This window comes from Drosophila grimshawi, unplaced genomic scaffold, assembly GCF_018153295.1.
Source record: "Drosophila grimshawi isolate 15287-2541.00 unplaced genomic scaffold, ASM1815329v1 contig_848, whole genome shotgun sequence".
NCBI lineage: Eukaryota > Metazoa > Arthropoda > Insecta > Diptera > Drosophilidae > Drosophila > Drosophila grimshawi.
In genome coordinates this window covers 17460414-17486691 of record NW_025063692.1, presented here as the reverse complement: position 1 = coordinate 17486691, position 26278 = coordinate 17460414, and the positions used below count along the sequence as shown (strand labels likewise).

Here is a 26278-nt window from a genome sequence, read left to right as displayed (position 1 = left end):
GAAATACGCGCAGTATTCGACGACGGATTATGTCACAGTCAAGGTTTATGGGACGACCATTGTTCATTGAAACCTGTTTATAAGTGGAGCAAATGTTTAGGATGGCGACGGATTGCGCACGGCTCAAGGTCAAGTCCTGTCTAAAAAAACAACAACAACAACAACAACAAAAATCAAAAGCTAACTGAATATGTTTAAAAAACATCAACTAAAAATAAAGAAATACTACACAATAAAAGCATTAAGCATTGAGTATAGTGCTGAGTGTGCGAGAGACAGAGAGAGAGAGAGAGAGAGAGAGAGAGAGCGAGTGTGTCCTTGAACATTTGATACCAAATGCATAGGCATCGCTGGAGCAAGCGGAAGGGCAGGAGCAACAGCAGCAGCAAAGCTTAACACACACTTCAAGTGTGATGCGAGCCACAGTCACGTCCATTTTATAAACTTCATGGCAGGCACGTCAGGCCGTTTGTCCATATTTCGCTGTATGTCTCCTACTCGCTTCCACTCGCTGAGTGGTGCCAGCAGCTGTCTTGCTTGCGCTCGTCAACACGGTGGCAATGGCTGGCGAATTCGCTGCGAAAGTTGTGAATTCGCCGCATTTACCATTTGGCCGTCTCTAACAATGCTGCTACTGCTGCTGCTGCTGCTTCAGCCTGTCATTGCTGGTATTCATAAACAGCGCCCAACACTGTCGAAACGCCAGAACAATTCGTGCCGCGTGCGCGTTCGGTTCGTTCGCTTGAACAGTGGCTCCTGACGTTTCTGTTGCTGTTGCTGCTGTTGCTATTCAGTGTCGCTATTTTGTTCGTTTAAACGTGCCGTTTTTTGTGGCGCCAGTTTTGTTGCTGTTTTTACTATCTGATTGTGTGTGTGTGTGTGTGGCAGAGTGTGCATGTGAGTGTGTATGTGTGTGTGTGTGTGTCTAGTGAAAGTAAACAACAAGGCGCCGGCACAAGAACCCCAGTCCAATGTGAAACTTACCAACGTTGCCAAAAAAAATACAAAAAATAAATAGAATAAAACACTTAGCAGCAGCGGCAACGGCAGCAAAACTCGAGATCGAAATTGATTCACTCTTTTTGAAAGACACACAATTTGCGTTGCGCGGCCGTTTATCAAAATTGTTTTTGTTTCTGTTTGTTTTTTGCAGTGTATATCGTGGGCAAGTCACAACATAAAGCGCCAGCCACAATATCTTAAACTCTGAAAGACATCCCCAACAAAAAACCACAAGCATAAAGTAAAAAAAAAAAAAAATAAGAAAGAAAAGGAAAACGACATAAAGCAAACAACTAAAAATGCCGCGCGAGTTGCAACAAAGACGCAGCCGGCTTTTGATGCTACCGCTGCTGGGTCTATGCCTCGCCAGCTTTGCTCTGCGCTGCGATGCGCGTGCGGTAAGTTTTTGAGACATCATAAAATTACTCAGTGGCCGTCGCTATGCTCCTTAGCCTAGCTCACCCCCTCTTACATGCCACACATTCCACACGGCGCCATGCGGCCGACTCCACTTGGCTGTTGGCCACAATTTGCGCTGAATTCGCTTAGCGAAATCAAAGAACGTAGCCAAAAAAAATGCGATTACTTTGTTTTGAGCGACGACAGGCAATGCAGCGCCATTGCCAGCCAAAGCGTTTAAGGATGTCGCACAAAGCAGAATTGATAAATCAAGTGCTCTCCCGAGAAACACGTTTAAGCAAGAGCATTTAAAGTTGAAATAGTTGCATGAAACTTTTACCGTTTCTCTTCTTTTCCATATTAAGCAAATCTATTTTTATTTCATACATTTTTATTATATCATTTTGTACACCTTGAGTAAGTATGTTAAAAGCAAAAAAAAAAAAAAAAAAATGAAAGCTTGAAAGAGAAATCTAAATTTGTGTGTGTGAGTAATTGAATTCCGTCAAATTGAATCAGTTTATTTGCATACAAAATTATGTTTTAAATATATTTTAAGAGTACACGTTCAGAATGGTTTCAACACTCATTACAAATATGACTTTTAAAATGAAAATATGAATCAGAGTATGGGTTTTATATATGTATAGGTTAGACTTTATTTGCTCTTGAGAGAACTCATCAGTTATCAGAGTAATGCTGATTAGTGACCATGGATCATAAGTGTAAAAAATAGGATAATTTATAACTTTATACTTTATAAATATAGCTGTAATAACTTTAGAGTGGTAAACATTTGCGTTCCTTCCTGAACTGCTCAGAAAGTCATTTGAAAGATCAACTTATTCCCACAAATTGTTGCAATAAACAGATGCCTTGTTTTCAGGTACAGCTTTTTTCATACAAACTCTATGGCAATCCTACAGCAGTTTATCAGTCGATCTATCTCAGTAAATGGGCAGATTTAAGCGATACTTACAAAGCAGTCATCTGCTTTGCGCCACAGGCTTCAATGGGCGACGCGGGGCAGCGCGGGGCAACGCGGGGAGACGCAACTCTCTGCTTCTGGCAGAACTTTGAAATTCGAATTGCCCAATTTATATGCGCAAAGTTGAGCCTGCCACAGTGTGTGGCTGTGTTTGTGTTTGTATATTTTTGTGAGTAAATCAAAAACGTGAACTTTCGGCTAGTCAAGTCAAACGTTATTTTTTTGTTTTTTTTGTTTGCTGTTTTCAGTCGGAGTTTGGGGCTTGGGGGTGTGGGGGGGGGGAGACAAGCGACGTCATCGCCGCCATCGTCTGTCGTCTGTCGTCTGTCCTGAAACCCAATGCCCCGCTCCTCGCAGCCCAACTGGCGACTTCTTTTGGTTGCGAGTCCTATCCCTTTGACCGGTCTGCCATCCACCAGTCTCACTAACCAATTCCCTGCCAGCCCACTAGCCACCCAGCTCTCCCTAGTTTGCCAGTGCCATTTTTCTTTGGTTTGTTTTGCTGTTGTCGTTTGTTGTTGTTCTTGTTGTTGTTGTTCTTGTTGTTGTCCACCCGCCCGTAAGCGCGCTACGAAATGAATAATTTCAGGGAATTTACTAGAAAATTTTATTCATATAAATCACAAATTAAATAAGTTTTTACGATGTTGTTCAGCGGTTGTGCAAGCCACTACAAAACTTACTTGTGTTCCCATTCTCGTGTTGCTTCTACCCTGTACACAATAAATGCCCTTAAATGGGTATACATTTTCTTCTTGCTTTTCACTTTATGTGAGAGTGAAAGTCTTATTGACTGCAAGTCTGTCGAAACAATGATAATAGATTTGATTCTTTGTATATTTACGTTCGATTTTAGACAGAAATAGTAGCTTATAATAATAATAATAATAATAATATAAAATCTACTTTCTGTATGGCTGATCAGAGGGTAGCTGGAAATACTTTTTTTTTTGTAAATTGTGTAGGCTGTTTAGAGGGTATCTGGTTGTTGAGCACACGTGCATAGTTTACAGTTCAGCTTGCTTTCAGCATTTCGTGGGTTGCCTTGCGGTGCCGTTTTGTATGTTCTTCCCTCAACGTCCCACACAATCCTCGTTCCCTCGCTTTTGCCTGCCACACAGTGGTCGCCTAGCCTTTTGCCATTGCCATTTGCCCTTTTTTTTATGGTCGTGTAATTTTTTGTTGGGCTTTTTATTTATGCTTATTATCGTGATTGCTTTTACCCGTAGCCGTAGCCAGAGCCAGATCCACAGCCAGAGTCGGAGCCACAGTCATTGGCATAGCCATAGTCACCGCAGGAGCTGCCTTTTAAAGAGAGCCTTTTACGCACTTAGACCGTCTGGTGGTGCGACTGTCGCTTAGCTGGTTTTGCTGGTCATTTTGGTTTTCGGTTGGGTGCTTTTAGCTTGACACAAAAGCCTGACAAAGACTGGCCTGGCCTGGCCTGGCCTGGTCTTGTCGAGCGTAATGCATGCTGCTCTCGGTTGCAGCTAATTTAATAATGCAACAACGCACAGCATTTGATGCTGCCTCAGACGCTGTTGCCCCCCTGTCCTTTCCTCTGTCATGGCATCTACCCTCGGTGGCATTTACGATTTACGATGTGGGTGCCGCAACAACGTGCAAAGAAGGCCAACACAAAGCACATACACCGAGAAAGAGAAAGACCAAAAAGAACAAAAAGTACGAAAAAAAAAATTGAATTTTTTTGTTGTTTTTTTTGTAAAAGTTTTGCACATTGTCCCTGACCTTGAGCCAGCTGCAACTATATATTTCGCACATCAAATCATAATTTATGGCAGCATAGAGCAATCAAATTGTTACCCAACTCCCACCACCTCCAATCCTCCCATCACAGCGTCTCTGCCCTTGCGACGGCATTTACCTTCCGGCGGAGCGCAGTCGCCCACATAATTATCGCTTTGATTTATGGCAGCATTTTCGCAGCCAATTACTTGGCACCCAGCTCCAAAAAAGAGAAAAAGAGAGAATGGGAGGGAGAGAGAGAGAGTGAGCGAGAAAGAGTGATAGGGCCAGAGCGCAAAGAACAAAAAGGAAGAGAAACGGAAACGGAAATCCCATGGCATGTGCTGCATGTGGCAGGCAATGCGCCACACATGCCTCTACACACACCATACAGAAACACACACACACACACACACACCCCACACACACATACATTGAGAGAACAATTCTTGATTGAGGCCATAATGTTGTTGCGTGCCATGCAAATTACCCTCATGGTTACAGTTACCTTCATATTCACAATAGTTGACCTGCAACGTACAGTGCCTGCCACACTTATCCACTTGCAAACGAGCCAACTTTTACTATACTTTCACTCGCTTATTGGTTAGCTTACACTTTAATTTCGATGCGAAAGCCAGATGAATCAAGTATTTATTCAAATTATGCCATATTTTTCAATATGATTACAATTACATGAATATATCTGCTTAATTGGTTCTTTGCTTCTTCACAACGGGACTTGAAATATATTGAAGAAGGTAAACTCAACTAAAACGATGAGATTCTCACAGGGTCAATCGTAGCCAAGTAATTAGCAAGATATTTAGAAGATTAATCTATCAGAACTTAACATTAAATATGTGTAGCATACTTTTTTGGGCGTAACAATCGCAGTTACCAAGTACCCAAGACAGTATGCTCTAAAAATGTGCGACTATAAAATATAAAAGTAATCGAAATGTATTTTATCAACTTGAGCTCTGTTCACAGATGTATTTATATAATTGACGTATCTGTGGTGTGAGATTGTGAATGCGTGTGATTTATTTTGATGGAAGCATGGCTAAAGTACAATCGAGTTGAAGATGTGAAGGATGCAGGACGCAATTGCATTTGCCACTTGCGAGCACCATTTGCTGGGTGTAACATCTACTTTGTCTCTGTCCTCACTGCTGGTAATCAACTCAATTGTGCCTCGTCCTTGTCAGCTTTGACCCGATTCGCGACTGCACTCGCAGTTGTATGGTTCCCTCCCCTTACTAACTTTCTCTGCCAACTTGCAAGTTGCAACAAAGCTAACACACTCATACACTGGCACACAGCCTCATGTTGAACCTTTTCTCTCTACACTTCGCTTTGGCTGGCATGCCATTCCGTGGCGCCTTTTAGGACGCATCCTTTGTTCAACGCGCTGCACGCCTCGTTATGCACAAACAAAGCGTTTCACTTCAATTTAGCAGCAAATTATATGAGGCAGCTTGCAGCACTTGCAGCAAAAGCACAAACAGCGGCAGCATCAAGTACTTCACTTCAACCCTAAATGATTGATTGTTCTGGCGTTTTCAATAGTTTTAATCACACTTATAGTTTTTGTTTGCTTGGCAACTCTACTTTCATTTAACACTTCCCTCATTGTCTATAAAATCTACCTTAAATACATTTTATATTATGTTATACACAAATACTCAAGATAAAAAAATAATATAATAATAAAATGTAAGCTTATTAGCTTGTTTTCTTCAACCTCATTAAAATTGTAGAGGCTATTATCCTTGTTGAAAAAACTAGATTAAATAGTTCAGGTACAAGTCCTTAAGTTCATTCAATTCAATAACATAAAACAATAATGTCAACTTTATTGTCGAGTAAAACGAATATTAGCCGAGATTAAATAAAGTTAATCTAAAAATAAATATTTTTTCAAAATTGAAATTGATTTGAAATTTGGAGCAGGCGACGAGGGACTTAGGGGAGTGAGCCGACGTGTTTGTAAGAACTATTTAATATAGTTGTTTTCTGTGAGGATAATGTTGTATTATAGTTTCACTGAATGTGAATTCAATTCCACTCACTTTTTCACAGTGCAAAACATAACGAATGTTGTTTGTGAAGATTGCCGTTGCGTATCGCCAATTAGAAGAGGCAGTTGCAAAGAGGGAATATGTTGAGAATGGCAACTGCTGCTGCTGCTGCTGCTGATGCTGATGCTGATGATGTTGATGAGGTTGGCGCTGTTGCTGGAGCATTGAAGTCAAAGGCAAATTAATTTTGCGGGCATTTGAGACGGTCAAAGTTCAGGTCAGGCATAAATGTGGCTGTTGGTAATGAGGCCTAGGCGCTGCAATAATGAGGCACAGTTTGTTTTTGGCCCTGACGAGCCAATGGGCGACGATAACAATGATAATGATAACAGTAATGATGATGAGATGATGATGGCCTGATGCGGACTCTGATGTTGATGCCTCCTGCTACATAGCCTAGCCGTAGGCTCTGCTTGCCAAGGGTTACAGTCGAACTCAACGAAAGGGAGCTGGTTGCTAGGCGTTGAAACATTATCGTTCACTTGGGCATCATTGATAACTAATGTTGGTCCATTAATCGAGGCAGTCAGTAGCCTTTGTTGTTGTGGTTTCTTTTGCCTCGCTTGAGCCAAGTTCACAACAACATTGAGCTGAAATGTGTGTTAAACTTTTTATGCTATTCGTGCCCTGCTGCTTAATAATTGAACAATAAAGCATGGCATTAAGTAATTTGTGTATGCGAAGTCATAAAACAAACACCCACGCACACACATACACACACACACGCACACACACACATGTGCATTAATTGTTAATTTAGTGCTCGTTTAAGTTTAATGATTCGTGGTCATGAAATTTTAAAGTTTACTGCCGAAACGCAGAGCCAGCAAATTACAAATGTTCGCTTAATGCCACAATTCATGCACACAAGCTTAAAGCAAGGCCTCAACCTGCAACCACCCCCCTCCCACCCAGCCACCCCTTCAACAAATGCCTAAAAACAACTGTAAATATGCTCTTTGTTAAACGTTATCTAAATTCAACTATTCTGATATGATTTGCAAAACTAATGAACAGCTATTTAAAAGTCAGACATTTAAAAAGATCTTTTTGCATTTTGCACACGGAAATAATTAAAAGGAAAATATGCCTTCAATTCGGAAATAGTTGAACACAATTAAATGATGAATTCTAGGGTATGCGATCGTCAAGTATCGCCAATAAGGCGTTCTCCTAAGCATTGTCCTGCACAGATTCATTTGCTTTTGATGCGGCATATGCTTTAGGATCCGCCCAACACCACAATCCCAACTCCAATGCCAATGCCAACTCCAGTCCAGTCCACGCCACAAGCCCAAACCCAGCCCAAAACTTTGGACTTCGTCGCAGCTTCGGCCGCAAACAAATACCAACGTCATGTGCGACAATTTCGATTTCGATCAACGGCCAAAAGTTTTGCGCTTTTAATTACAAATCGAATCCGCAGCCTGTCTGTCCTTCGTCCAACTTGTGGCTGTTGTAGGTGATGATGGGGGAGCTATGATGGAGCTGAGGGGCGTGTCACTTTCAAAGTTTGTCGTTGGGCGCAGGTGGCGTTCGATCAGCCGCAAGACGGCAAGTCGTGTGCAGACCACACAATAGATGAAATGACTATACTTAAAAACATATTAAATGCATGCACCTGCTCCTGCTCCTGCTCCTGCTCCTGCTCCTGCTGCTGTTGCTTTTGTGGCTTTGCAAACTTTTCGGTTAGCAACTTAATCGAACTTGAGATTAAAGTAAATGTCCTTGATGTGGGCCAAGTGATTGGACAAGCTGTTCTACACAGCAATTCCACAGCAAATTATTCAAAATTGCATAGAGTACAAACATATAATTGTAGCCTTATCAACTTATTTCACTTGCAAAGACCTGTCCACAACAGCAACGACATATCCGAAGAATATGTAGAAACAAAATATCGTTCAGTGTGAATTGCATAGAAAGCCACAGATAACATTTAATTTGGTTTTCAATCAAATTCAAATAAAATTGACTTGCCAAATACAGCATGAAATTTAATCTAATGAATACCTGGTCACACTTTCGGTTGCCTTGGCTGCCTTGGCTGTTGGCTAGAGTTACCGTTCAATTTGCTTGGGCACCATCTTTGTGCATGGTCTCTCTCTGTATCTTTCTCTATTTCTCTTTCACTCTCTGTCCCTATCTCTCCCTCTTTGCGTACAAATTTAGCTGCAGCCATCAGCACCCCAGCGCAGCAATCTCTTTCAATTTCAATTAGAAACTTTAACTGCCTTGCAAAAAAAAATACACACACACACACACGCACACACACACACACAATTGTGAGACACATCCACACAGTGTTAGTTGTGCTTCGTTTCAAATTGTCGTCAGCAGCTGCAGTGACTGAGCTGGCGAATGGTTTTTGCTGCTGCTGCTGCTGCTTATTCTGCCTCTGTCTCTGTTTCTTTCTCTCTGACGGCAGCTGGCAGCGCATTGCTGTGAGTTCCTTTTGCATTGCAGCAATTTAATTTCTTTTCAGCTGCCATTCGTAACGTCTTGTGATGAAGCTGCAAAGACTTGGCAATTTCCAAACACCCACCACACCCCACCCAACCACACCAGACCCCCTCTAACTATGTATGCAGCTCACTTTTAAAGTAAATCACTTAAGCCGCTTGCAAAAATAAAAGCAAAGAAAATCTCACTCTTTGCTAAGACTGTGGCCTCCACATCAGGCACACACACACACACAAACACACTCGCACACACACACACCAGCATACAGCTGCTTGAAAATACTTATAATATTTTATGAGAAACGACTTAGAGATGTGGACATGTGTATGCCAGATACTGGAATATGTATACACATGTACACGTCTCCATACATATGTACATACGTACATACATGCATACGTACAAACTTACATATTTACATACATACGTACTCTGGCACATGCTTAAGTGCAACTGTTAATATTTTTGCGTCTTTCGAGTGCATTATTCAGCATTGGCTCGACAGTATGTAGCGCAAGGATTAGACCATGCACACAGCAAATTACGTTGCTATCCTTGGGCTTAAAGCTCATGTCAAGTGCAGCAGCAGCAGTAGCAGCAGTAGCAGCGTTTTGGTAACTGAGCCCGACTAAATGAAAACTCAACCTAGCGTGACAAAAGAATAACAACTACAAAGCCAAGGATAAACAGCTATTTAGATAGCTTTGAAAAGAAAAAAAAAAACTTCAGAAATCGCTGGAAAGCGAGAGAGTTCCAGCAACTGAGCATTTACAAAAGAAATTCGCTGAGTTTTAGTACGTTATTTAGATCTATATCTATCTATAAAGCACTTCAAACTAGCTGAAAGGCACAGCCAGAAAAAGAAATAGCGCTGCATTTTAGAAATTCCATATACTCGTACACTTGGCGCCAAGGGATCCTCACCTTAAATTTAATTTCTAAAATTGAATATATTTGTGCTCTCTAAAAACCAGGACTGCATTTCTTAAATTCAACTAGCATTTTTATAAAATTGTTACCTTGTTACCAGGATGTTGTATTGATTTCTATATTTATATTGGCTCTTTTGTTACCTATATAATAATTCAACTTTATGCAAATTATATCTGTTTTCTAAACTCGTCTGATTCAAATTGCGATTTTGCACACTGCATGTAGCAGCTTTAGGACAAGGTGCAGGCAACATTTGTGCCGCACAGGGTGGGGATTTTCTGCCATCCGACTCACTGACTAACTGGATGACATTCAAGTTGTCTTCAATCTTAATAAATTTTTGGCCGCATGTACTCGTATGCAAGCAAGCGCGACAGTTGACAGCTGTCGACAACTACGTGACGTCACTTGGTCCACAATTATGCTAGACGCTGGCAACAATGTTGCTATGTTGCAATTGCTGATGCACTTGTGCCACAGACTGTTATGCTGGGGGCTAGCAGCAAGGGCAGGTCATATCAAGGACAATGCATTTGCGTATTTGTGTGTGTTTGTGTGAGTGTGTGTGTGTGTGTGTATGCCTTGCTGTTTTATTTATAAGTCCATGGCCAGCACCCATCCATTGGTTAACCCACCTTTTAGTTATTTTCGAACATTTTTCTTCAAAGCGACAGCGCTATTTATCATTTGGCATCTGGCCCCTATTTCCGACCCTATACACCCAATCCACTTGGTGCTGCTGCCAGTGCTGGTGCTGGTGCTGGTGCTGTCTGGCTACTAGTCTGACTGTCAGTTAGTCCGTCAGTCCGTCAGTTCGTCAGTCAGAGTCGTTGGGATTGCTCTAGCATTGCGTTTATCAACGATGCTTCAGCAAACCCAAGCAAATTGAGCGTGGCCAGGCTTCAGCTTCATCTGCTTCATCAGCTTTCTGGGTTCCAAGTGAATGTAAATGTGTGTGTATGGAAACAGGAAACAGGAAACAGAAAAGTTTTGATAACTTCCTGTTGAGATAATCGTTATATTGTATCCATCGACACGAAACAAATGCTTTCTGTTTCATTTTTGAGTTGATTTAGCTCAATTGAGCAGATATTCTTGGCAAATACAAATTGAATTCCTTCGTTTATAGAAAAGGTTTTTCTTTTTCAATTTAAGTACATTAGAGTGGCTTTAGAGTTTCACAGAATCGAATATCTTTCCAGCATATGAGAGAACTGTTTTCACTGCATTTCCTGAAACTGATAGCTCTGCTAAATTACACTTCAGATGCTTTTCAACATATACCGAAAAAATACCCCAAAAATCGCACTGTATAAGCAAAGAGCTTTGTACATTTAAGTGACTGGTGCAACCGAGAATATATTTTATTTAGAGCTTACATATGTACATAGGCATATATATATTATGTATGTATGTATGTATGTGCGTAAACTCAGCTGGCGTGGCAGCATTTGGGCCACATTTGCTTTAATGGCCATAAGAAGCACTCAGCAATCAGGGGCCGAAATAAACCAACGCAATGCGACAATGTAACGACAGGTGTTGCATATGTGTGTGTGTGTCTGTACGGGTGTGTGTGTGTGTGTGTGTGTGTGTATGCTTAGATATTCTATCTTCTTTTCTCCCGTTAATGTTAGTACGGGAGTTTGTGAATGACACGACATTTGACATAGTTAAGTTAACCTTCACACATGGAAGAAAAAATACAAGAGAAGAGAATATGTTCACTTAGGCTCCGAAGCGTCTGGCTTAGGGATGGGGGCTGTGTGGCCTAAAATGAGGCTGAAAGCGTTGGCATGCATAAAATATTACAATATATCAAAAGGATTGCTAATACAGGTATGGCAGCCAAATCCCCAAACTCAACCCCCAACTCACAAAAACAAAATATGCTGGCTACACTCTGCTCTGTTGTGCTGTGCTCGAGCTCCAGGTGGGGCACAGTGGCACGCCCTATCTATGTGTGGCATCTAGCAGCAGGGATGTTGCACACTTTTGATTTTTAAGCGCCACTGTCACGCCACTTCTTCGAGAGTGTGTGTGTGTGTGTGTGTGTGAGTGCAAAGTGAGTGTGTATGTGTCGCTGTCTATGCATAAAGAATGTTAAATTTCAATGTACGGATACAAAGTGGCATTGGAACCAATCGAGGCTGTCTATGTGCGTGTGTGTGTGTGTGTGTGTGTGTGTGTGTGGATGAAGAAGGAGCCGGGGAGAAATAACACAATCACAATTATTACCACTCGTGTATGCGAGGCACGCTTATCGGGCACCCACTGTATATGGCCCGCAATTATGTTGGCTTAATTCAGCCATTATTAATCGACAATCGTGTAGGAAGCTATTTATTTGCCATTCAAGCATAATACTCAATATTTATTAAGGTGCTTCATTGCCTTCCGTTCCACTGTGGCAGCCATTTACTTCTTGAGAGCAAAAAACAACAGCATCATCATCAGCAGCAGCAGCAACAGCAACATTTACATTGGTTTAATGGGATGCCAGTTCAATTGGAAAAATATTAAGGCGCTTTCGCTTCTATAAAATTACAGCATTACGATCTTTTCTAAAGAGATTCCGGAGAATATGGATTCCGAAGCCATATGATGGCATTTGGCTTTTGGACAGTTTGCAGCTCGACTCTTTTGTCCCAAACATAAAGGCTGTGAGTGGAGCCAGCGATGCATTGTCCCATCCTTTTCCACCCTTGGCTTATACGTAATATTCAAAGGATGCACAAACACAAAGCGGACGAAAAACTTGTCCTTAAGTGCAGGACAAATAGTGATACGGAATGGGACAAAGTCAAGAGGCTAAAGAGCGGAAATGCAAATTCTGAAATTGTACAGCACAGAGATCTAGTGGGTCAGGGCTCAACTCTTAGATACCCTGTGATCAAATCCTATGGGTTTTATTTCATTTCTTTTTCCGGTATTTACTAAATATAGTTTATACCCTGTTTGCTTAATTTGCTGAGTACGAACAGGGTATTCAAGAGCATTATATTGTTTTTGTGCTTTCACTTATTCCTTTGTTGCAATTGTAACAGGCTCGTCGTGGAATGGAAGAGGCCGCTCTTGACGCGTCTTCATCATAACTACAAACAAAGAATAACGAGGCAAACAGTCAAACAAGCTGAAGAACCTGAACTGTTTGCTCTCCAACTAAGTGCTAAGTGCCACCACCGCCCACCCCCCAAACCCCCAAAAATAAAAAAGATAAAAACAAAAAACATGGAAAAGAAAACAATGAAAACACAAATAGAAGGCATAAGAGTCAACAAACCGTTGTGGGGCAGCTGCAGCTCAGCTGCTCATCCTCCTGTTGCACATAGACCCATGATGTGGCCCCAATATGCGAGCTGTTCTCGTCCCCTCCTCTATATATGCTTATGTTCAAAACAAAAATAAAACAATAAAACAAAATATTTTTTGCATTTTCGTGCACATCAATTCATAAAAATGTTGATTGTGCATTTTATTTTATTTTTTTTTGGACAGACTTGATATAAAATAAATATGTATTGTGTGTGTTTAGGGCGTAAACGCAATAATTATTTTTTCTGCAAACGTTGCAAACAATTCAAATTATTGTGTTTGAATAAGTAATTGACTAATTATGACTGCATTAATGTATGCAGAATTTACACACAAACATTTTACTTATTTAGATTCAGCAAATTTTCCATTTCATTTGTTGCCGTCAGCAATGGAAAGAGAAATAATCGATAAGGACATATATTTTAAATAGTTCACAACTACGGTATTTATTGCATTGGGTCTTTAATAGTTGACAAATACTTAAATGAACAGTTAATTTTATACAAAACATGCCAATATTGACCAGATTATATCTAATTGTTCAAAAAGTGTTGGTAATGCGCATTTTAGTACTAACACAAATTAAGTTTAATTAAACACGCGACAATTTCGATATACTATATACTATATACTATTGATGATGCAATAGGTATTTCAAATGAAGCAGATAGAAATTAAATTCTTTTTCTGACATAAAACGAATACAAATTTAGTTGTTTCACATACAAATTGGTTTCAGGATTCCACAGTCAGAGGGGAGCTGCTTCTGTTAGCTGTGGGCCAATTAACAATGTGCATTCCATATGAGCCACGTGCCCAGACTGGAATTTGTGTCTGTGTGTGTGTGTGTATGTAAGGAAACAAAATTCAAAAGCGAGGCAAAAAAAAAAAAGCGTTCCATTAACTAAATTAACTTTTAATTGAAATTTTTCTACAGACTCAAAAAGTATGCGCCACTGTACTTTCATCTTTTAATTGCAATTTGAAAGCGTTACAAGAAAAAAAAAAATCAGCGAGAACATAAAAAACAATAAAAACAAACAGAAAATTATAACAATAAAATGTTGAGTGAAGAGGCAAAGAACTTCAGCAACGACTGAGTGGTAAAACGGACGGAAACGTGGCATACCAAAGCCAAATAATTAAAAGCGAGTGAAATCAAGTCAAGAATTTTCATTAATATGCAGAATATACTGGTACTTATGTGTGTGAGTGTGTGTGTGTGTATGAGTGTGTGTGTGTGAGTGTTTGTGTGAGTGTGTCTAGATGAAGCTGTGTGTAAATTAGCTGTCCTTATGCACGCTCCTTAACGCGCCTGTCAAACTTATATTTTAGTATTTCAATTCAAAACCGTCCATTTACAGCAAGAAGTTTAACTAACTGTTAAATATTTGAGTAGCTTTAGGTTGCCGCTCTGCAGTAAATATTTTTACAGCACATCTGGCAACACCATAAGCCAAACAAGGCTATTGTTAGCCTCGTTGATAAGGTGCTGTCAGCTTACTGTTAACGTTACTGAGAGGGACTCTGGGCCAACGAAGGGCAAATGTTTCGAATAAACGTAATTTAAATGACAGCAAGAAATGTTGGCCTTCTCCGGGCTGCTTGTCAAGCACATTTGTACTGTAATTTAAGTGCCCATTGCAATGCGAGACCCTTTTTGCTGAGTGTACAAGCATAAAAAGATTTGATGTGCTCGTAATCTACGTCTGGTGTGGTGTTTTTAATGCATATACTATTTGCACCCAACCCCCGACATGCATTTGTAATTAGTTAATGTGCCGGCGTAGTCAGTCACATTGGCATTACGGGCATAAAGCGTCGCAACAGTCCCAAACCTTCCACCTTCCCCCCTCCCCCAAGGCCTACTGTTTCCTGTTTGTTGGCATAAAGGTGAAAAATGTACTCGCTCTGGGCCTTGTGGCCTGTTGGTGGCCTGTCCTAAGTATGCAAGGCCTTATGCCAGCTATCTCCCTCTGGTATTCACCTTCTATATTGCCAACCCCCACCTCCCATATCCCACCTCCTACCTTAACCCCTCAGTCACCTGCTGCTCGTCGTTGAGCCGGCTGCTGCCTGAGCTAATGAAGTACATATGTATATATATGTGTGGAATGCCTGCCAACAGACGCACGTGTGGCAGCCTTTGTATACACTTGCCGGGGCAAGGGGTGTGTTTTAATTTTGTCACAAAGCGCGTAACATATTGAAGAAGACATCTCTGAGCCCATATAGTATATATGGTCATAAACAACATACAACAGCTAAGTCTTCACGAATAATGTTGATGTTGCTGCTGATGTGTAGGCCCCGTGTACAAAGGAACAATCAGTCGCAAATTGAGACGGTGTACCGAATACGTTGTTGTTTTCGCAAATATCACATCGGACTACTATATCTAACTGTCTTATGTATACCATCGCACATAGAAATATATTTTTAAGCAAATTTTACTCTAATTTTGATGACACAGTGAAAAACGCTTAAACTTCATATCCAAACCCAATCCATTAAATATTGAGTTGTAAGTTTATTGTTGCCTCTTTATTTTTAGATATCATGGTTCTCCTTACAAAATTGAAGATTCTTTCATTATATTTCAAATATTCAGGCACAAAGTTATTATGACTGACCAGCTTGTTGTTTGAATTGAAAAGACCTCCAAGTGTGGTAGGGTATTTAATGTACATCAAGCCCCAGATAGCTGTTCTTTCTTGTTTTATTTTTATTTATTTATTATTATTTTCTTAACCGCATTTAAACATAGGCACGCACAAAACACACACATACATATATATATATATATAAATATACATATATATTCACATTTGCATGCATAATATGTGAGAGTGTGTATTTTTTATGTTGCTGCCTCATTAAAGAAGTGTGTGTGCGTGTGTGTGAGGAACAACATTTAATATGTAGGCACTTTTACGTGGCGTATACTTAATGCATTAAGCATACGCCTCAGCTCTGCGGCGTTGACAACCAAAGCGACAAGTAACAAATTCCTTCCATGCATCTCAGGTTTCCCCTGTTGCGCATTCTTCTTATTCCACTTCCTCTTCTTCTTCTTCTTCTTGTCCTACTACTCCTTCTTCATTATTTTTATAAATTCTTGTGCCCATCTTCTACATATCTCCTTTTGTGACTTGCAGGTGAATGTGAGCAACACTTGGACAATGCCACAGGAGGGCCTGAATGTGTTTTATCGCTTCTTTCGTGATCGCATCTCCTGGTTCGAGGCGGATGCCGTTTGCCAGTTTCACCATGCCAATCTTGTAACAGGTAAGCAAGACAGACAGCTAAACAAGAAAGCTGGCCACAAAGCCAGCAGGGATATTCAATACATGGCTGTATTTGCTGTCCCCAGCTACACAAATGGGCTAAAGGGAAATGAAATTATATATATAAATGAAATGAATATATATATATATATATATATATATAAAGCTATGCTAAACGCCAACACAATGTGAAATGCAAATAAGCCCAATGACAAGAGACCAAGCACAAAGCACAAAACAAACACCAGGCCACCAAGGTAACAAAGGGTGTCGGGTGAAGGGTGGAGAGTCGAGGGGCTTTGGTTGCAAATGTCCGGCAGCCGTTGTAACAATGTTGACAGCTATTTGCTGGCCAACGAACACAACAGCAAACTGATGCAGTCATCCAGAGTGCCAAAGACCCAAGAGCTGAAGCCCTATGTATGATCAGGATTGGGGTGTGTGGATAATGTAGCACTCAATGTCTGTGTCCTAACAGTATGCCGATGAACTTGGTCAGCTAAGTATTTATCATGTATATCATGCGCATATGCCTGCCTGTCTGTCTATCTGCCCCTCTACCTCCACATTTCTCCCATTTCCTCACTCTACTGTGTCCGTAACACAATAAATCCTTTTGACAAATACTGGTCACTGCAATGCGGGCCTTAGCGTGTTGCCCAACAGGAACCGGGGAAGTGGGGAACACACAGCCAAATCAACAAAGGGTCGCTCAACTGGCTTATGGGCATACTCTCCTCGTAAATGGATAAGTATGCGTAAGTAGATTGTTGATAAATTGTGCATGCCACTCAAAGATAATGCAAATTGTATTGCCGCATTGTAAATCTGTAAAATCTGATAAATATTGCAAATCTGATGAGCTACAAATCAGAATATCGACAAGATATATGTGGGTCAATGGGTCAGCTGTTTTCGATGCTGAAAACTAAATCCAATTTCTTTAAACGATTGCTTGTCACATATGTTGCTTAATTATTTAATTAATTAAATAAAAAGAGATAATTAACCAACATTTATCAAATACATGCATTGAAAATGTGGTAGACACTTGGTGGACTTCGACGGGTATACTTAAATTACAGGTCTTGGAACTGATACCACTCTTAGTTGCGAACCGTATTTAGTTTTTAAATTCACCAGAGATATGTAAGCTCAGAAATTTCGAATTTTTAAATTCACCAGAGATATGTAAACTCAGAAATTCCACTCAAATTCTATGCTTACATTGTCTTATAAATAGATTCATATGTTTTTTTTTTATATATAGTTTCCTTCAACTTGTGTACAACACCAAAAGTTCATTCGGGCGCACAATTGTCCTTGGGTCAACTGAGTGTGACGAGGAGCAGTGTGCACAAATAATTTGAGGTGCAGGGATGCATGTAAATGTGTGAAATAACAACATGAAATGAGAAAAAAGATGTAAAAAAATAGGAACAACTTGATACACAACTGCACAGCTGAAAAACAACGAGTATAAGCAAAAAATCAACAATGTCAAATAGAAGAAAAAAACCAAGTTTCCGTTCCCTGTTTTCAGGGTTTAAAGTGTCTTAAGTTTTATTTGTATTCAAATTGCACTAAAATAGTTAATGGATTTAAGTTATGAAGAAGCTATTAAGAAGTGTAAAAAATTGAAATTCTTAAGTACAAAAATGTTTCAACTTGAAACAGTACCTAGGAATGAACTAAACACTATCTCACAATTATAGAAACCCTGTCGGATTTTTTTTTAGATTCAATGTGATTCTTTAATTTAAAGCGACTAGAAACAAAGTTCAGTTCAAGAAAAGTAAAGGGTATTTTAGTCGCTCGTTATTGGATATCTACAGCTTGGTCTACAAGGATCGGACTGGATTAGCAGCTGTCTCTTTGGGGCTCCTCGGTTGTTTTGGTGGTGGCTTAGGTGGTTTTATGGTTGTGCTATGGAGAGCAGTGGTGTCGAGTGCTTTTGGGGTCGCTGTCTCTGTCCCACACCCAACATGGTAAAACAATGCGCTTGGCAAATTAAATAGAAATATTCGTATTGAACAAATAAAAACCATTTGTTTCGTTTCCATTCTCTTCTCCTTTCTCACTCGCTTTTGTTCTTGATTTCCTTTTGTTCGGTATCTTAAATTTTTTAATATTTTTTTGTTGTTTTTTTTTTTTTGCCAGTTGACAACAGTTTTCAATTTGATGCAACTCGCGACTTGCTAAGGGAATTGGATGTGAACGACATCGTTTGGATTGGACTCATGCGACCGCAGAACTCGGATCGTTTTATGTGGTCGTAAGTAAAACAACAGCCACAACAGCAACAGCAACAGCAACAACAACAAGAACAGAAACAACAGCAACAACAACAACATTTAAACGACACCCAAGCAACGACAATCAACAACATTGCGTTGTAATTGTATCGTTGATGTTGATATGTGAATTTATGGTGCCGGAGCATTGATGAATGTTATGTCTGCTTTTAAATATATTTGCGAGCGAGCCGTAACTTAGAGTCGATAACTGAATACGGCGTGTATTTAAACACGATATGTCCTTGGATTAGTGACGCTTTAACTTTTCATTTATTGTGTGCATATCAAACTTCAAAGTGCATCGTTTTTACACTTAATCCTATACTAAATCTTAGCTGTAACGTAATTTTCTATAAGCTGAAACTGATAGTATAAATTGAATGTATTATTTCACCTTTAAATTTTATAAATGTAAACGCAAAACAATTCATAGAAAATATTTTTTTATATAAGATTCATGTGAGGCTTTCAAAGATTAATGGGTAATCAAATCTCAAGTCTCAATATATTTTGTTGTCGTTCCTGTTATATCTAAAGTCATAAACTTAACAAAGAAAGGCAGACAACATTTGACTTTCCCCTGTTGTTGTCTGTTGTCTGTTTAATATTTATAAGAAAGTATTGCAAACTTTGGGTTAAAATAAGCAGAATTACAAAGAAACATTAATTGTTAACTATAATTGAGAGGCTGAGCTGAAGATCTATCCAGAACTTGGATTAGAGTGTGGAGTAAGAAATTATTTACATTACATAGCAACTCACGACCTTTGGTGGTGGACACTGGCTACTGGGCGGAGTCTTTACCGCTAATGGATGCGCCCCTCTGCGCTGTTATCGATCCCATACGCGATTATCGTTGGCATGCGCTGCGCTGCGGCGGTCCCGAGACGGCTTCTTTCCTGTGCGAGATGCCTGGTAAGTAGACAAAGGAGGAAGCCAAGGGGTTGGCTGGTTGACTTGATGAGCTTAAATGAGTTGATGGTATGCCCTTTTGTTGTTGTCTGCTGCACAGTGCCAAGCTGGGCAGATGCCTGCATACTGAAGGATATGCCCAATCTGACCATGCAATACATGGCGGATACGGCAAGCATTGAGCTGATCCGCAACTGTCAGGAGGAGGGTCTACTTCGGCACACCTGCAAGGGCAAGGAGGTAAGTGTTGCGGGGTGTGGGAGAGAGGGGGGGGGGGGGGGTGATAACGGTAATAACAGAGTTGTAACTCTGCACAAACTGCACACATTCGTTGCAGGATCGTGAGCGGGCCATTCGGGAGTTAATCTGTCCCAAGGAGCGCTTGGAGGCGCAACGCATCAACGATATCACCAACTCGCACTTCAAGTCACTGCAGATCATCAACAACATGCCCACGGACAACAATGAGAACAACGACATCGAATTGCTGCCCCTGATGGCCAACTATGGTGCGAGTGCAATTAAGATCCAGGTTGCCACTGCTGCCACAGCCGCTCCCGTGCCCGTTGAACGCTTCAGTCTCGATAGTTTAATGATGGCACATGCGCCAGTGCCACTGATTCGATATCACATCCCCGGCCAGATTCCCATGCCTGTTAAGAAGTCGGCCAAGAAGGTTAACATCCACGACGAATACGCCAAGAACCTGCAGGCACAGCAGGAACAGAAGCGCAAAACGACTCCGAAGCCAATTTCCCACCTGGACATGATGATGGGCGATCAGCCGCCAATGAGTGATGAGCAACTGGCCGAGGATCATGAGAGCGATGTCTCTAACGAGATCTTTGAGGCTCTGCCGCACCGAAAGAAAATAATGCTGGAAGATCTGAAGACAATGGAGCCCATAACTGAAAGAACAGCAGGAGCAGTCACCGAAGAAACAGCAGCAACATCAACAACAACAGCAGCTCCAGTAACGTTAACCAGTGCACCAGTGACCACAATAATAACAACTACCACAGCACCTACTACAACAACAACAGCAACAGCAGCACCACCACCATCATCAACAAGAGCCAGAGCCTTACCCACAACTACAACAACAACCGTAGCAGTACCCACAACAACAACCGAAGCACCTCCAATAACCACAGCAGCAGCAGCAGCAACAACCATGGCAGCAACATCAACCGCAGCAGCAGCAACAACTCAAGCACCCCCATCAACAACAGCAACAGTAATCAGATCCTCTGCCGTGCCTGCAACAACCACAACAACAACAACAAGCGCACCCTCAATGACAACAACAACAACTACAGCAGACGTAACAACAACCGAAATGAACATTAAGATAACAATTGCAACAGCAACACAAGCAGCGGAAGTGGAAACGGATTCAGATACAACTGCTGCTGCCACAACTGGCAACACTTTCAATAACGACGACAGCAACACTAGCCACATTGGCACCAGCAGCAGCAGCAGCAGCAGCAGCAGCAGCACGAGCATGAACAGCAACATTCCCGCTCCGACCACAGCAGCAGCAATCCCGATGGGTACATCAACGGTGAGCATTGCACATCCCATACATCCGGTGCAGCAGACGCGCGATGAAATGTTGCACCTACATGTTAAGGAAACGGTAGACAATTCGCATTTCATACCGCCAATGCTTCTGGTCAAATCACACTATGTGCCGCCAGCCAAGCACGGTGAGCATGGTGAGCATGGCGAACATGGGGAGCATGGGGAGCATGTCGAGCATGGGGAACATAAGGCAGACCGTGGTATCCTCAATCTACTGGCAACGGCTACAACAACAACAACAGCAGCAGGAACAGCAGGAGAAACAGCAGCTGCAGCTGCAGCTGCAACAGTAGTTGCAACCGCTCCTTTCCCGGCCTTGATGCCAGCACATATCGCAAGCAAGGCATCAGCGACCGCAGCACCAGAAACAGAGATAACGACAACAACAACAGCAGCCAAAGCGGTTGCAACCTCAAAAACAACAACAACAATCGGGGCAGCAGCAGGCAAAGTGCTGACTACAGAGGCGCCTCAGCTGCTGTCAGCGACCGCAACAAAACAGCCAACAGCTAATGAAAACAGCTCAAATGCGACCACAGCAGCAGCAGCAGCAGCAGCATCAGCAGCAGCAACTGCAATAACAAATGCAGCTGCCGCTCAAATGCCGACCGATACAAAGATACAAGTGGATAGCGAGAGCGAGGCTGAGGCTGAGGCCGAGGCCGAGGATGAGGAGGAGCTGGAGTTAACGAGCGCCACAACAGCACGTCACAACTTCCTGCAGGAGGAAACTGAGGCGCCCTTTAAGCCAAATCGACGACGTTCGCTAACAAAACCGGAAACCGTTAGCTATTTCAAGAAGATCTTGGGCTAAATGCGCTCCACACAACTGAAGCGTCTCTTTTCAGTTAATACCCATTTCCGACAGCAATCCCACTTCCCACATCAATAATCCCCATCCACCCCCATTTCAGTGACACCCCTGCAACGTAATTGGCGTGCAAAGAGAAAAAATAGGAGAAGAAGAAGGGAAAATATCAAAGCTGCATTGCCAGCAAATTGAATCAAGTTGATGTCACTGTCTGATTCAACCAGCAATCACACACCCAACCAGCAGCAGCAGCAGCATCATCATCATAATCATCGGCATCATCAGCATCATCAGCATCAACCAAATACACATTCTGGCCAAAGTTTGTAAAACTTGGTAACACCCCCTTTCCGCCCCCCTGGCCACCCACCGGAAACTCAAGCTGTTAGTCAACGCCAAGCGGAAACGCAAAGCAGCCAAAAGAAAACTCAAGCATTTCAGTGTAGAGTGGCAGCAGAAGTTCCAGTTGGGAGCACCAAATATGTCAATTCTTTGCAGCACAAGCCACAAAGTACTACCACACAACAAATACACACACACACACACACACGCCACAGCACAGCACACAGTATACACACACACTCTCACACACACACACACACACCTCCACATTAGTAGAGACAGGCATCGGAAAAAGTCTGTCAAAGTAAATGACAGTCAAAGTAAGCGAAAAATAATAAGTAAAGAGCAGACCGTAGGGCGGATAGAGAGATGTGTGTGTGTGTGTGTGTGTGTGTGGGTGTGGCTGTTGGTGTGTGCGTGTGCGCGTTTCCAATGGCCAAATCTAAGGTATGATAAATAGTACTAAAAATTCTTACAGAGCTACTCGTGCCGTATACGCATAAAATATGAAAATCATCAGAAGCGAGTCAATTTTTTTATTTCGTTTTCCTTCCCTACCTTGCCGGCACTCAGTCGAGTTAAAAGTAAAAAGTAAATATTTGATATCCATTTCGAATATTTATGGTTATGTGCACATTATAATACAATTGAAATGGCAGTATACATACATATGCATATACATATATATGATCCATAAACATCAAGTATTATACATACAAAAGTATTATTCACCATCTCCAAATGCGAAACGGGCCTCGTATAATATAAATAAATTCACACATTCATAAATATGATGTGAAGGTCATTTTTTTTGTCCAAATAGTGAATATATGTGTGTAAGTTTGGATCGCAAAGTTTTGCATAGTTATTAGAATTCAAATGTGGAGCAGCAGAAAAGCTTTTTGATCGAATGATTGAGACATACTTAAGATTAAGATATATAAAGAAAAAGATAAAAAAATACGAAACGAATCTAATCGAAACGAAATAAAAACGCACACAACACACTCCCAAGTACACAAAAAACCAAATCCATGTACTTCGATCTAGAAAATTATGTACTCACCAAAGAAAGAAAACAAAAAAGGAAAAATAAAAATTAAAAAATGAATGATAATCAATTTGCTAGAGATAATGTCAAAGAATAACAGAGAAGAAAGGCGCAGAAGCATCTGGAGTCAAGCGCACAAGGCAAAGTAAAGCAAATAGAAATATATGTATGCGTAAATAGTATAAATATAAACCAAATAAATAATTCAAATACAAATAAAATCCCATTAAAAAAAAAATACAAAAAAAAAATTACAAAAAATCAGAAATGCTTTTATTAATGTGGGCAAAGGAATAATTTGAACAGAAATTAATATTCAACTTTACTTCCCGTCAACTCGTTCAAATTCGATTCTGACACTCCTTGCTTATTTCTATCCAATTTAATAAATATGCAAATCGATAATTGTCTTCATGTGGTTGGCGAGGTCCGTCAAAGATCGGCATATGCCACGACCACCTCCGCCGACCCCAGGCCCCCACACCTAAAAATCGGAAATGGCTATATCTTTCGCAGTTTTTGAGTAAGAGCCGTCAAAATTGGTAGATATATTGCTGGTAGCCGTCTTTAAGAACTGATAATAAATTTGTATGGCCACGCCCGCACCTGCGCCCATAATCGCCAATGCCGATCGAAGGAACGTTACTAGCTGATATCTACGGCAATTTGAAAGGCAAACTTTAACGGTATTTCTTCGTCGGTACACCCACCCTACATGCTACGTGCATCAAAGTATTTCGGAGTCGGTTACGTCCAACTGCAACGTTCTCTGTTGTTTCTTTTAATTTAGCTAAATCTTTAAGCTCCTCAGCTTAAAAAATAATTTTTCTGTATGATTATAGGATATCAATGTCACTTGGTTTCAGTTCTCGGAGTGCAAAAACAAGTATGCATAAATATTGTATGGATGCTACACAGAAATCTGAAAAATGTTCCGATTTGAGTGCTCAGCATGCAGCAAAGAGAACAAGACGACGTCCGTTTGTGGCAGTTGGCTGGCAGTCGCCCTCACCATTTTGCGGCCCAACCCCCTGCTGGGGGCAGAAAGAGGCCACATTGAATCGGGCATAGTCTGCAGTTGAAAGCTCTGGCAACGCTAACATTGCTTTCCGGTAAGCGCCCCCTCTCTCTCTCTCCCCCCTCCCACTCCCCTGGCCAACGTGTCATGCAACCAAACACTGCCTCGTTTGCCGCAGGCACTCCACTTTTTGTGGAGCATTTCCCTTTTAGCGAAAAGGGCAGCTATGCGGCCAGAGACCAGTCGTTGTGGCACTTACACTCAACAGACAGATAGCGCAAAAGAGACAGACAGAGAGAGAGAGAGAGAGAGAGAGAGAGAGATAGAGAGAAAACGAAAGAGAGGGCGAGATAGTTGACTAGCGACAGCTGGACAGACAGAAGGCGACGTTCTACTTATGATTGCCTAATATCCAATGAAGCGTTGACGCTTTTTCCTGGCCGGGGCAATCGCTGTCATCGAAAAACAGTTCTCTGGATAGCCAACGGAAGCTTTGGCATACGCAGCAATGCACAGCAGGCGACCAACACTGGCAACACACACACACACACACACACACACACACTGTCTGCTCTCCCCTGCCCCCCACTCTTGGTGAGTCTGCCATTACCTAACGCTTGCCTGGTCCTGATGGGTTTTAAAGAGCGCTCAACTTTAAAGAACTATTGCATTATAGCATTTGTCCCTTTTCACATTGTGGTTGCATTTAATTCATATGATTAAAACTGTAATTTCTTTCGTTTACTCTTAATCCTTGCTGTTTGCACGTCTGTGTGTGTGTGTGTGTGTGTGTGTGTGTGTGTGTGTGTGTGTGTGTGTGTGTGTGTGTGTGGGTGTTAAGTAACTTTTGACAGACGGGCTCGCAGTAAATGTATTCCAAGTGCTACATTTTTATTTCACTTTTATTCGACGTGTTTTTACAGTCAACTTGGGCAGCAAATTAAATGCAGCTGACATAACAACCGACATGAAGGCAGACAGGGACAGACATGAAGACAGACGGAGACACGCGTCCAACGAATGAGAATCATTTGGCGTAAAATGAAATGTTTTATTAACAATATAAACTAAAGGCAGCGCCATAAAAAGCTTCATATATGGCTTCAGGGTGTTGTCAGGTACGCATTCGTGATGGGCGCATGTCGTGTTTAATCTCGTGTCACGAACACTTTGCAATTAACACTGCGATATATATCCTAACAACTAAATTTGATCCACTTCTATCTATATCTGTATACCATGCCAAATAGCTTTCTGAGCAATTATCAATTTAAAATTGAAATATCTAAAGTGAATTTTATACAGCTAAAATTCGATCATTACAGCTTGCAGCAATAGGATGTAATTCTGCCTTGTTATATGAAAATCGGATATTATTCATTCACAATGAACTTGTTAAGTTTTCTTATATTTCTAAATGCAGGAGAGCAACATAGATCCCTCTCGTTGCATTCATTAGTTTAGCAATTAGAAAGTTGCTACTAATAGTTGCACACAGCAATTATTTGATATGTAAATTCTGTAGTAGTAGGTTTATTTGGGGTTATGAACATAAGAAATTTCAGAGGCATCCTTTTCTACTTACAGTTGAACAGTTAATTTTTGGTATTATTATTTTGTTGAATACCCTACGCGGATCTTTAATTAAAGAGCTTGTTTAGTAGCATTCATTGATTTCAATTTCCAAATGTATGTTTGTTGCTTCATTCCGACTGATTTCACTTGGTGGCAGTCAAAACTAGCCGCAGTTGCTTAAGTGTAAGTAATAGATAGTAATGGAGGGACACAGACACAGAGCCACAGGCAAACCGCTAGTAAAGCCCCATTTCAAATTGTGGCAAAGCCTTGAAGAATAATGGCATTGTTATTGTCACACAAACAATGTACATACATACACTCAAAAAAAACATGGCCCCGAATTTTAAAAATTCGCCATACTTTTGACGCCAAAAATAACTCAACTTACTAAAGCATATTTTTAAAAACGATTGTTTTTCTTTTCCTAATTTCAGGATAAAGCTTAAAATTTAGAAAAAATAT

General features: G+C 41.1%; 1 protein-coding gene across 1 annotated transcript; it reads left to right on the top strand.

The window, feature by feature from the left end:
• The first annotated feature begins 709 nt into the window (after positions 1 to 709).
• On the top strand, positions 710 to 23412 carry LOC6564484 (mucin-5AC). Its single transcript, XM_001991616.3, has 7 exons — positions 710 to 732; positions 1154 to 1400; positions 16092 to 16221; positions 18381 to 18495; positions 19272 to 19432; positions 19530 to 19669; positions 19767 to 23412. The coding sequence occupies exons 2-7, from the start codon at positions 1302 to 1304 to the stop codon at positions 21828 to 21830; spliced, it is 2709 nt and encodes a 902-aa protein (XP_001991652.1). The 5' UTR covers positions 710 to 732; positions 1154 to 1301; the 3' UTR covers positions 21831 to 23412.
• Positions 23413 to 26278: the final 2866 nt, after the last annotated feature.

Excerpts from the sequence above, each read along its gene's own strand:
- LOC6564484 (XM_001991616.3), top strand. The coding sequence starts at position 1,302 with ATGCCGCGCGAGTTGCAACAAAGACGCAGCCGGCTTTTGATGCTACCG. Across the intron at positions 18,496-19,271 it reads TCGGATCGTTTTATGTGGTC|CAACTCACGACCTTTGGTGG; the intron begins GTAAGTAAAACA and ends TACATTACATAG. Across the intron at positions 19,433-19,529 it reads TTTCCTGTGCGAGATGCCTG|TGCCAAGCTGGGCAGATGCC; the intron begins GTAAGTAGACAA and ends TCTGCTGCACAG.